The 13557-nt window shown below is 42.1% G+C and overlaps 1 protein-coding gene across 1 annotated transcript in view; it reads right to left on the reverse strand.

Moving 5' to 3' along the window:
- slc25a26 (solute carrier family 25 member 26) overlaps window positions 1–13317 on the reverse strand; it is a 57021-nt gene extending 43704 nt beyond the window's left edge. Inside the window, exons 1-5 of the mRNA XM_005731199.1 lie at window positions 13130–13317; window positions 12461–12617; window positions 10198–10316; window positions 3759–3863; window positions 2962–3009 (exon numbers count right to left, since the gene is read on the reverse strand). Of these exons, the coding sequence (XP_005731256.1) occupies window positions 2962–3009; window positions 3759–3863; window positions 10198–10316; window positions 12461–12617; window positions 13130–13162 (462 nt within the window). The 5' untranslated portion in view covers window positions 13163–13317. The remainder of the gene's footprint in view (window positions 1–2961; window positions 3010–3758; window positions 3864–10197; window positions 10317–12460; window positions 12618–13129) is intronic.
- Between the last annotated feature and the right edge of the window lie 240 nt (window positions 13318–13557).

The raw sequence follows: 13557 nt of genomic DNA on the forward strand, positions 1-13557 counted from the left end.
CTGCTGTGTGCCTGTTGAGACAATTTCAACCTTAGGATTCCACCAGAGGAAGCAGCATCCACCCCCACATTATTTCTGACAATTATAACCCAGTGTACACACCACAAGACCTGAGCTGTCAGACATGTAAACATGGTACACGCTGAGTTTCCTAAATGACCCTAGTGTGGTTACCATTTAAACGCAATTACTTAATGATCATTATGACATCAGAACACTCAATGTAACAATATATTCAAGCAGAGTTAAAGAGAACTCTGTTTAAGCTGGTCAAATTGTGGCAAAATGCGGTCTTTGGTTCATGTTTTTCTCTCATTTGTCACTTTTCTGTAGATCAAATACAAATCAGCTCCGATTTGTATTTGATCTGTTGGTAACAGTTAAATCCCAGGTTAGCGTGTCTTTCCTTACAGCTAAGCCCTCTGCTGGAGAGGGGGGGGGGGAATTGGGCAGCAGATTGAAGAGGAGATGGATAAATAGAAAGCAGAGCTGGGATGGGGGAGCCTGGATGGAGAGGTGTTTCATAAGCCCAGCTGCCAGAGCCTGTACTTTGCATTGCCAGGTCCCAGCTGCTGAAGTGGGGAAGCTTTGAGGTTGACGGAGGGGTTGTATTAAGCAAACTATATGTAATGCTGGTAAAGGGAAGTCATTCTAACACCCGGTTTTGCTCTAACTTAGGTGGCTCAAATACCTCCCCTGTCTGTGTGCTTCTTAGATTAAATGTGTTTATTAAGAGCATTCAGAGCAGACACTTTCCAGAACATAACTATAAGTGATTATATGTAGACTGGCTGTATGTCAGAGTCACTGAGACAAGGTGCATTTTACAGAGCCAGCTTTACTTACACCTGCCACTCCGCAACCCACACAACACCACATTACTAAACACTATCTAATAACCCACATAAGACTCAATTACTCAATATTGCCTCAGAATATGTTGGATCAGAAAAAAAGGGCTTGATATAAAAATAAATAATTTCTTTTAAAAATCAGTAACTGCTGTGCATAAATGTCATGGAGCTGGATTGGTACTGATAGGTGAGGAGAGGGAGGAGGGGAAGTACAGATTGTGTGGAATTCAAACAAAAGTCAGGCACGAGCTTCATAAAGGCAGTACCAATCTTAACATGCCATCTAGTGGAGAAAGATGGTACAATCCAAAACACCGCAAGTGCAGGAAATCCTGACGAAATGAGGACCACTACTACTGATGACATATAATTAGAGTCTTGATTAGACTCGGAAGATTACCCTGTGTGTTTTCATACAATGAATGCAAATGAACACACAGACAACATCAACAGCTTATGTGGGATATGGGGCAAGTGTAGTCTCTCTCAAAGTCCTGAGCAAAGTCTTGCTGGTGTTAATTAAAAAAGGTCCTTGTTTTTCTAGAGCAGAATAAAGTAATTTTTCACCGCGCTCCAGTTTCCTTCACCCCAATCTAAATCTCAGTGATTTCATGCTCTGTTCAGTTGGAACCCATAAGATGCCAACTCAGCAGAAAACTTGACAGAAAGGGTATACCGCAATAAAGATTAATGTGGTGCAAAATTAAAAAGAACTGAAATCCTATTAATCAATAATTTAGATTTAAGTTTTAAAGACAACTTTGGGCAAAGCCGGGGTGCGCTGGGCAAAAACCGCCCGTACATGTAGGCTGGCGCAACAATGACAAACGGATCACAACAGATGTGACACTTGTACTCCTTTACTCCACCCTCCAAGATGATCAAAGTGGATTCTTGCACACTGGGCGCTAATGCGATATCATACCCATCAGAAAAGCCTTCTGAAGGCTGCCTAATGAATATATAGCACAGATAGGACCTCAATTAGTGGGCCAGTGAGAGCAGGGAGGCGCCATGCCGTACCACATAAACAAACTTATCTTGACAAGGTCTCTTGGCCAAAGGAGCGAGATGGGCGGATAGCGACGGAGGCTGAGAGAAAATGAATTACCTTCCTGACACACGTCAAAGCCAATCACCACGAAGCATCCTTTGCCGTTCCCGTGCCCCAAATCCCTGCCGCCACCGCTGCGTTTCATCTGCCAGTGTTAGTATGCACACAGGCCGTGCGCCAGCCTCCAAATGTATTCATTTATTCAGAGCCCCTCGGAGAAATCACAGTGTCTTGTTGTCCTTTTTTTCCCTGGCTGTCCAGATGGAATTTGCGTGAATAACATCAGTTTAGTGAGGCAGAAAATAAGTACAGGCTAGCACAGCAGAGGGGACTAGATTACGCCCTCACCCACCTCCCTAAAAAAAAAAAAAAAAAAGACAAGTGTCACCTTCATATACTTCTTTCTCCCTCTCCATTTTCTTTTTCCACTTCTATTGAAACTCAAAACACCCATACAATGCTTCCCGCAATTATTTTACAATATCATGCACTGCAGGTGCAATTAGGCAGAGGATCATGAATCAAAGAACTAGAGCTGCTTTTTTTTCTCCATTACAAAAAGGTGAGCGCCTATCAAGGGAGTTTAGCCCAGAACTCATTTATCCTTGTTTTGTTTTGCATTTATAACCAGAGTAATTGAATTAATTAATCAGATTTAGCTCTAAAAAGGAGAGCACACATCTTGTGCAAGTAACTGACTGAATTGAAAGTGAGGGAGGAAAAAAAAAAATCTGTAAATCAATACTACAAACTTCAATCCAACCCCAGAGAAATTAAATTGTCTTCAGTCACAAGCGTGGAAAGCCTCAATATCCGTTCAACCTATCCAAAAAAATCCACCACACATCTTTCAAAGAGCTGAGGAGCTGTTTTTAGTATTGATTTCAATATGATCTGTATGACATACTTTGTAATTACCTGGAACTAAACTTTACCAAAGACAGACATAAGTGCAGGATCTGCTGTGGAACAGGTACTGATGATGGTATCAACAGTGGATGACAGACACAAGTGAGCGACTGAGTGTGAAGATAACCCGTGAATGAAACCTACCTCTCTGAGAACCGTACTGCCATATCCTCTGTACAAGCCTCGAACCCCCTGCCCCGAGAAACAACAGGAAAAAAAAAGTTTAAATCTAACGTATAAAATCTAATTTTTGCTTTAATGCACATCAGTCAATGAACAGATAAAGCACTTGTATAATTCATCTGTGGGAACAACGTTTATTCAGCTTCTTCACAGATTATAGCAGCACATAACTGCTGAGAGCTGTTAGGCGCTGGTATGCTCCAACCAAAGCACTCGTCTTAAACCCCCCACCCCACACACCACACCCACCCAACATCATAATGTTTAGATGGGAGCGGCAGAGTCTAACAATTTATTACAATTTATGAAATCAGTGACCCAACATCCACACCCATTCAGAACAGTGATTGGTGGATCTGATCGATACATCCGGCTCAAAGCAGAGGGGACTTCAGAAACTTAATTTACTTATATGTTCAAACATATGAATATGGACAATATACTCATTTAAATCTTCCCCACCTTGATCTGCTACCTTTTGGAACTACTATCAACACCTCAGCCTTGAATCATGGCTTCACATGAACTAGCAGTACACTTCATTACTTGTAAACTCACAGTGCGAGTACTTTAGTTCTGGATTTCAGATAAGTTTGCTTTTTGATAATCTGCTTGCATTTCTTGGCAACAGGCTTGTTTTCATCAATGTCCTCAGATCCCATATCTCAGCAGCGTTACTGATATGAACGACAGCCAAAAATCGCACACACATAAACGCAAAATTAATGGCCAAAAACAAGCTTCTGATTGCCACATACCTCTTCTCTAAGAGTAGCCAGCAGTATGTTGTAGGTAGAGGATGAGAGGGAAGCTTGGGCCCTCTGTTTGACCACCTCTGTGGGTACCCGGATCATACACGCCACCTACAGGATGAAAAAACAAAACATTAAAAGCCTGAATTTGTAATTGTTGTATTACACTATACTTTCATTTTATAGACCCTTTATATCCATGTTGTGCTTAATTGGAGGTTAGGAAACCCACATCTTTGTGTGCGCACATACCCACGCCACTCCCCTAGATGCCCTTTTGCTGTACATGATATCACCTTCTGTATGTTTCTGCTACGTGGCAGGTGGCCATGATGTGGCACGGCTCGAGGAGAGCAATTACATGAAGCTGGCAGGCTAACGACTTCTTTAGTTAGTGCGCAACTGGGCCAATTAACAAACTGGTACACAGAGTGGACATGACACCAGAGCAACAGTTGTCATGTTTGCAAAAGGTCATCAGGCTGACTGTGTATCTGTGTCCAAGGAACATGCTACCGTCAAACACCCTGATAGATCCAGACACGCATGCACACCCCAGCAGCCACACTCCCTGCTCAAGTCCCAACCCATCCACCATATGTCAACAAAAATATGGACTGCCAACAGCTAGTGAAGACAGACATGAATATTTATGCTTCATAACTCCCATGGTCCAAAAGGCAAGGAGAGGCAGGCAGGCAAGCACAGCTGCCCACCTGGCGGCTTGATTTCCCACTTATCCTGCACCGGAGTGGAAAAACCGGCTAACAGCAAGCAATCTTTGAGAGCGATTTGTGAGCCCCCCCCCACCCTACTGTGACTTCCCTTAGTCGCACAGATGCCAGACGCCACAGCAACACCAAGCTAGTAGGATAGCAAGGAGAGAAGGAATGTTAGAGGCAGTGTATTAAAGACGCTTCCCGTTTTGCTCCTTTCCCAGTTCAGCTGTCGCTATAGTGATTTAGCATTTGGGCTCTTTTGGGCCATACCCTGTTAAAGGGTTCTGGTGGACACTTGTTCTCTCTGTCGTCTCTTATTTTTCTGTACTGCTATAATACCTGCCGACTGTTGAGCAACAGATGGACCAATTCTCAACTTTGTTTTGACTTTCACTACATCACGTTTTCTGCAGGCTACGCAAGTTGTTCCTCTTTTCAGCACACAGTGAACACAGCAGCCTTAATCTCCACACATAACAGCAAAAACAAACGACTTGAATGCGCCTCTATAATTCTGTGCAGGCTGCTGGTGTTTCACATCAGTGTGTCCAGCTGCAGCACAACCACGGAGCAACACTACCACCAAGTGCCCAAACTCGCACCTGCATGACCCATTCGCAACAACTGAGCTTGCTGCATCTGCCTCTGAGATCTCATTTACCCTCCCCCTTTGGTCAAGTTAGAATTTCTAATACATTGTACATCATGTTTACCCCAAACCAACTCTCCAAAGGAGCAGAAAACGGCAGCTAAATGGAAAGAAAGTGGCTATGACAAGTAATTACTAATGTAATTGGCTGGGGGTTTGGACTTAAGATGGCCTTTTCCTTTCCTGTCACTGCAGCGAGGAGGCCAGAATGAGACACAGATTACACCAAATAAATGAGGAACATTGTTTATTTGGGAGTAATTTGTGCAACTAGAGGTGGCGGCGATGATGCTGAGTGGATAAAAGATCGAGTGTGTGGTCTCCGAGGCTATTTCAGATACAGTATCAGAAGCGGCAGCAAACGAGGGAGGGAAATGAGTGATGCTGAATGAGGACACAATGAGGTATGGCTGGGATGAAGGAAATCTAAATAATGGCTAGAGATGCGGAGGTAATATCTCATCGGAGAGCAAGCGAGATACAAAGAAATCAAAGCAGAAAAAGAAAGGAGCACAGAATCAAGAAGGGGAACGAAAGCAAGCATGCAAGCATTCAACACTTTCCTCCGGCTCGTAAACTTATTAGAAATCTGTTGGTAGCCTTTTAAATTTCTGCTACCATTTATCTTTATTTACAAGCTGCTGGATATGTCAAGCAGCCTTCATTAGGAAGCTGCCTGTCTGTGTTTGAAGCTCTTCAGTTTGGCCTGTTGTCGTTAGTCCAAATGACAGAGTATGTTTTCTGTTTGTAGTGAAAGTCCAGCACTCAGTCATGGGAGAACCACAGTAAGGGATGGGAAATTAGCAGAGACTCGTAGCACATTAGAGTCATTAAATCCCTCCATCCGGCAAGCCTTTGCCCCCATGCCTCTTTTACCACGTCTGGCCATCAGGACACGGTGGTCGGTCAGTCGGGACCGGGATTGCCGTTTGGCACCATAGCAACAACAGGTGGGAAAACATATAGGCTGTAATAACTGCATTGGGCCTAACTTATTTGGATTTATTCATCATTAAAAAACAGTGCGATCACCACCAAGAAACAAGATTGCCCTTTTGTGGACAATAGTAAATTTTAATCTTTTTTCTTTGTTGACATTTGGCTGCAACTATAGTGCAGTTAACACAATATAAAAAATAAAAAACAAACAGTAAGAGTGCCTTGAGCTGCCCTTTCAAAAAGACAATACTGTCTGTAACCACTGCTTTCTTTGGATTTCATTATACTTCAAATGCATTACAGTATCGCAAAGGATAAAGTAAGCAAGGAAAATGGAAGAAAGAAGGAAGATGGAGAAGAAAAAGGTCATGGAGAAGAAGGGTAGAGATGAGGACACTGCATGTCTCCAAGTCTGAAACAACAGCCAATAAATCACAGAGCGTGGCGCTCCTCGAAGGCGATGCATGGATTATTTCTCAGAGCCAAGTTAAGTGGCTGCCAGTTTCTCCTACCTCCCTCCCAAAAAAAGAAACTCCTCCCTCGTGCTCCCTCCTTCTCAATGTCCCCCCTATCTTGTCATGTCACACTGTATTTTCCAGTACATCCTCCCACAGATGTGTGGCAGTAAGAGGGTGTGGGGAGGGGGGGTTATAGATGCGAGAGAAGCCTGCTGCCTGGCCTTGACAAATGAGCTTTCAGGGCAGACGTCGAGCGAATGGGAATGAAGATAAATCTGATCTAATGGCTGGATAACAGCCTGCTAGAGCCTGACAGACGCCATCAGCTTACACATTCTTTATGGGAGCGTCCCACCACTGCGGTCGCACAAACACCGAGGTGTTTGTGGCAGTGGGGATTTTCTCTCATTGTCTCGACCCTCTCGAGTTCTTTCTCTCTACAACTCTCTGTCTGTCTGTTATTGCCTGCAGGTGAATGCAGTGGTAACTAGGTTAATATAGACACTTGAAGAGTAATATTCAACAGCTCTAGTAAATTTCTGGCTTCGTCCACAAAGACTGTGCACTTGTTAGACCAAAGGATTTTAATTCCACTATCATACGTTGGTACAGAATAAAATCTGAGCAGCAAACTCCCTTTGGTATGGCTATAATAGATTTAGTCTACATTTATTAATAAGATATTGCTAAGTCAAGCACATCATCCACTGAGCTTGGACATCAAAGTAGCAAAGCAATAAGTGCCCGTAAAACATCTGTAGTGAACGTTGTGGAGTGGAAACAGCTGGTAAAACACACTAGCCTCCTGGGGGAAAGGATCGTAGACTGAGTGGGTTAGAGAGGGGAAGTCAGGCGAGGACCAAATAACAAGTTGCCTCTTCTTTAAGTTGTGTGTGTCACACAACTGCTGCTCTGGTCTCCACAAGAGAAAACGAGAAGGAGGTAGAGCAATAAGGAAACAATCAAAGCGAGTCACTCTGATCTACAGTCGCCATCCATCCCACCATCTTAACTGCTAAAGGGAAAAAAATGAAGATTGATTAGATCTGGTTAAAGATAGGCGGTCATTACGATCTGTTTGACATATTACATTTGGATGAAAATGGGGAAGCTGCACAGTTTTCATAAAATCTGTTTGTGAAATATTTTCCTTGATCCCTCAAAAATTTCCTTTGGCAATTTGTTGCCTAATGTCCTTTTTATTTGTGGCTTAAAGGACAAAAACATTTTTAGCACACTGTATATTAAATTATAGCACATATAAGTGCCAAAATAGAAAATAAAGTCTTGTGTGACCGTGTTCACTGTGTTTTTCTGTCACCCATCTCACACACATCTGACAGAGCTGATGTGCTTCTGCTTTAACCTGTTGCCTGGCACTGACTCATAAAACATTTGGACAAGTGAAAAACACACCTAGCTATGATTGGCCAGTTATGATATAATCTCAGCTCAGATGAGATGGACTATTAAAAAAAGGAACTTTGGATGAAACCAGGTGAATAACGTAAGATTCAAGTGACCCTGTCAGCAGATAAGAATTGGGTTTTATTTTATTACACTGGTCATGGCCTGTGTAAGGAGAAGAGAGAACAGTCATGAACATTCAAAAGGAGAAAAACTACAGGAGAGAATCGACAAAATCAAACTAAATGCCCACAACATTATATACATGAGGACTAGAAAATAAGGAAGGGTCAGTACATCATGGGAAGTCGTACAGCAGCCATAGCAGCCTAATTAACGGATGGCTTCAAGTTTACTTATCAAGACCAAACTATAAATTCAATTAAAAAGAAAAGATTTATGCTCATCATAAAAGTAAAGAGGGTGTCTTGTCTCCTGAAGCTAAATAAAAGAGTGCTAAAGTAAGTCAGATACACCTCTCATGAAACAAAACTTCAGGAAGTGAGGATTACCAGAATCTTTGTTAATCACGCATTTTCTACTGCCTGTGTTATTAATTATTTTCTTGGCAAATACTAAGAAAAGTAAGAAATTGTCACCACTTCTGTCAGACACTCAAAACAAGACCGTTATAAAAAGTCATTAGCACCTACTGAGACAAAGAATCATATTTGGCTGCTGTTGCATCACAGTGCAGAAGTTTAGGTCTTGTATCTAACTCGGGGCAGCACTAGGGTAGGCCTTTCATGGCTAAGCCTGAAGATTAGCCTCTTTGAACAAGACGATCTCAGCTGGCAGAATGCAGGAGGATACCGCCCCTGCTCTGCTCGGCTCCATTCTGTGGATTTGTGCCTTTGATGTGCTCAAATCCACAATGAGGTTAGAGGTAGTGGCAACCTCTGCCTGACCTTTCACATTCAACTTGACTGTAGTATACATAAAAAACCTGAAAAAAATGTTCTGATTGTTAAGTGTTAAACACATACAGTAACCCCAATAACTGATACACTAATTCTGAGAACTAGGGGAAGATTTGCTAATCTTCGAGTATCATTATGTCCTCTTGCGAACACTGTGAGGCCTGAAAAGTTTAGAGACTCCATCTAAAAAAGGCAAAAACTTTTCCCTGATCCAAGTTTGGCTACAGACTTCTGTAAATTAAAAAAACAAAAACAAAACAAAAGAACAACTTGTGTAGCACCGCGCTGTTCTCTGTGCTTTGCCACACTCGGATCGCTCCCTCTGGAAGTTCTGTTCTGTAAGCGCCTTAAACGACCCGTGCTGGATCTCTTCCACCATGTCAAAATGTCAAACTTTCAACTTGAATTTCATTCTGGGAAAGAGGAAGAAACATCTGCATGATGCATCAGATCAAGCTGCTCCTAGGAAACTCTCCCACTAGAAGGCTTGTTGGGCTCTAGGTCTTAAACCATGATGCCATGCTTCGCTCCGTTCTTGCAGAACAGGCTCAGTCTCAGAACTTTCTGATCGCACCTCGTAGGTAACCTAAAGTACAGTGAACAACCTGCCATGTGGAATAATCCCATTTCATAAACATGCAAAACCTGGCTAAATTACACCCATCCAAAAGCCATGAATACTGAATGTCTAGCATTTTGCAGACAGCCTAGGGTATACCAAGGGGGGCATCCTATTTTCCATATCCCCCATTTCATGCCAGTGTGAATACCCATGGCCCCCTTATGGCTCAAATCCTGCGGTTCACTACAAGTGACTGGGAGAGGATTCGGCTGAGGAAATTGCGCTGCTTCTCATTGGTTTCAAGCGTGAATTCCCCAGACTAAATTGTCAGAGTCTGGGGTACTGAGATGGGAAAGTAGATGAATCAATAGGCAGTAATGAGGTCTTATTTACCCAGCTGGTTGAGAGAACTGCTGGGACAGTACCGAGGAAGCCCCCTTAACTCACCCAGCTGGACCTTGAGGCCTACAGCCAAAACCACATACTCCCTCCCCAGCTACTCCATTGAAGAGCGGTCTACGAAATTTAAAAGGCGAAAACATTAAGAGACATGCCATTGGTTTTCATTTGGGACATACATTGGTGGGAAAGAAACAACAAGGGCAAGAACACAGAAGAGCAAAAATATGCATGTAAAGACAGCTGGCCTTCTAAAGATGGAAGTGCTGGGAATCATTTAGACCAACAAAAGAATACAAATGACTCAACAGTTTACTGCCAGAGCGAAACGGGGATAGAAATCCACATGAGAGGAGACAAAGGATGGGAGAATGAGGGACAGGCTGACTTACTACTTCTCCCAGGGAGGCGGCCAGCATGTGAGTGACAGGTGCCACATGTGGTAATGCAAACACTCCACCGGTGCCGAGAAGGGCCTTTGTGTATTCGTAGGTGACGAAGAAAGCAGCGGCTGAAACCAAGCAGAACCACAGGCGTTTAAGGCCCATTAGTCAACCAGCATAGAGCAATTAATATCCCTCACTACCACTGACAGGGGAGGAACTGAGGTGTGTGTGTGCGTGTGTGTGTGTGTGTCTGCCTGCACTTAAACCCAAAGAAAGTTAACACATTCTGCAAAAGTATACAGATGAAATCATCAAAATCACTCTACTCTACTCAAATAAAGAGATGCTTATTGTATTTTCAATTTCTGACTGTGAGAGTGGTAGACATGCAGAAAAAACACACTTTCTTTAAACTGATGCTCAAATATTAGGTACGTTGGAGCTGCTACCCTGTAAGACCGTGCTTGGCACCTTCTCAAATGCTCTCCTTGACCAGGATGCTGCCTGTGTGGAAAACACTAAGCTACAGTTAGGGAGGTTTACATCTATAGGCCCTTTATAGACCACTTCAACTACAAGGCAATTCAAAGTTCCCAAATTAAATCCTAAGAAAACAAACAGATATAAAAGGGACATTTAAATAGGATTGTAAAGCAAAATAGTTGATCGAAATGCTAAAAGGAGAGCATCATTTAGTTTAAGGTTCCAGTGAATTCAAATAATCACTAAATTTTCAGAAAGCTACAGTGTTATTTGTGGTAAATTCTTTGAGTGCATGGTTAATTTGCTGCAGCTCAACAAATAAATGAATCAGCTTCAGTGTTATTAATGGTACTTTTTTCAGCAACTGTTTAAAGGAGTAACAAGCAGTTGGCAGCACTTAAAATTGTGAGAAAAGCATAAGTGCATTCCATGGAGATTTTGAAGGGTTTTTTTTAAACATTTGATCCTCTTTGAAGCAGTGACTGTAGAAAAAGTTAGAAAGCCTGAACACAAACACTACGAATATGCAAAAAACATGCGATAACCTTAAATGAATGTCATGTTTTTAATTCCGCTCCGGACTCATGAATCTCAACCCAGCAGCAGCTGTAACGTTTGCACGTCCTCTCCCGTTAATGCGGCAGGTAAATAATCAACTAACAGTGCATATTATGTTAGCGCGATCTGCCTTATTACAAAACCTGCCATTACTGTGCATTTAGGTGACCATGATGAGAGAGACAGACAGAGTCTGGCTCAGATGCTGGCAGTTCTCACTGCAGTCTACCGTTAGCGTCTCCTTTCAGGCCAGGATAGACGAATGTCACTGAGCAGTGACTAAGTTTGTGGTCAAAGGCTTGAACCCATTTGCCACAGCAGATGCCCCCGATTTTCAGTAAGTGAATGTGTTTAATTGTAGGCAGGGACATTACTGGATATTCTTGTGTAATTGCTACAGAATAATTTATGTTATACTTTGTTATTGCTACAGAAGAATATTTATTTTATTATTTTACATTTACAATTTTTTCCCGGGGACCCTGTGACACCCCATTGAAGAGCCGTAGGCTGGATCTCTTAAGATCTCACTGTTGGGTTTGTAAGGCCACGTTACTCCTAAATTTCTATCTTGTTCAAAGAGAAGATATAAAACAAAGTTCTAAGCTAATCGGCCAATACTGATAGATTAACAAAAAACTAATATCGACTGACAATATCGGCCCACTGAAAAATCAGCTGCCCTCTTATCAAACTAATCTGATTGTGAACTACCAAACTAAAATATCCAACCAGACATCTATCAGAAGAGCAAAATAAGGTTATGTGTGAACGGTAAAAGATTATACTACCAAACAGGTAAGTTCTGTTAAATGCTGACAGGTGTAGGAAGTGTAGGAAAAGATATGTTCCAAAACAACTCATGACCAAGACATAAGCTATGATTGCAGTTTGGAAGTTTTTCTTTTTGTTGTTGTTTTAAAAAAAAAAAAATTAGATATACGTTGCTGTCATTTCTGGTTGCATTACTCAGTAATCCCTCCATATACATGGACACAGAATCAGGTGAGATTAAGGTAGATTTTTTTTTAATATGAGATATAATTTTATATCTTCTTCAAGATGAATGAGCTGAATAAGTCACGGTGTAAATATTATTATTATTTACACCGTGACTTATGTTTACAGATACACAGTGAGACACTGATAGAATAACACAAGAACAGAAATAATGCAAACAATAGTTCAGAGGGAATACATATCCAGCTGTCACAATTTAACATCATACCATTGGGGAAGGAGCCGACAGCAGCAGATGGGACTCCGGCGTAGATGCCCCTAAAGCCTCCAGCCTTGTAAAAGCCCTGCTGACTCTGAAGTCTGGTCTTTATTGTGTCGAGTGGAAACAGGGTCAGATCCACACACATCCCCGCACAGCCACCTGCCTGCGGTGACAGTCACATTGTGAGATGTACAGTAATGCTGCAACACTCACCCACTGTCCACTTAGGAAACAGAAAACACTGCTATATTGTCACGTTAATGTCTAGCAAATATTTAACTGCAAAACAAGGAGAGCTGAGAAATGTTGGTTGTGTCTGTAAGAGTTCATTTAAAATCGACTCTTCAAGGTCGGTTCAAGTCTCCACAAAACTCCAACCGAAAACAGACTGGCTAGAAGATTAACTGAAGTTTATCAATTTATATTTATCTATATATTTATATTTACATTATAATAACGTTTACATATATTCATTTCAGTACCGTTCTTTTATTTTCTCGAGCTAAACATAAAGCGTCATGGACTTTTACCTGTTCAAACAGATTTCATTATACTGTCTGAACAACAAGGAACCGGCAAAGTGGCGTTTTTTAATCCAGATATATGAGAGGGGGGTTAACAGCTTATATTTGTCTGTATTTAAAGTACGACTCTGTGTAAATAAAATTATCTTACCACCAGAGACGCCACGAACTCTCGCCTCTCCATGTTTCCGCTCTCAAAGCTGCCCTTGTGGTCTTTTAGCTCTTAAAAATGCAACTGCTACACATTATCTGACACTTCAGTGAAACCAAATCATGCCTGTGAAGGACGCAGCCATCTTGGTTAAATTACTTCCGCATTGCGTCACGACGCATGTGACGTCGACCGCTTGAGCCGAAGCTTCACGTGCGTGTTTGTTTTTCGGAGAGTGTCTGAACGAGAGGGAAATAAAGCAGTAAGACAGACTCTCTGACTGTAACATGCTCTATAACAGTATAATATGTGCCTTTTAATACTTTGCCTGTGGTGTCATTTGATGAGGTAAGTCCTCATAAGTAGCTGGTGGTGGACTTCAGAAGGGGTCAGCACAGAGACTACAAGCCCATTATCATCAATGGAGC

This window comes from Pundamilia nyererei, unplaced genomic scaffold (assembly GCF_000239375.1).
Source record: "Pundamilia nyererei isolate P.nyererei 1_Seehausen unplaced genomic scaffold, PunNye1.0 scaffold00042, whole genome shotgun sequence".
Classification (NCBI taxonomy): domain Eukaryota; kingdom Metazoa; phylum Chordata; class Actinopteri; order Cichliformes; family Cichlidae; genus Pundamilia; species Pundamilia nyererei.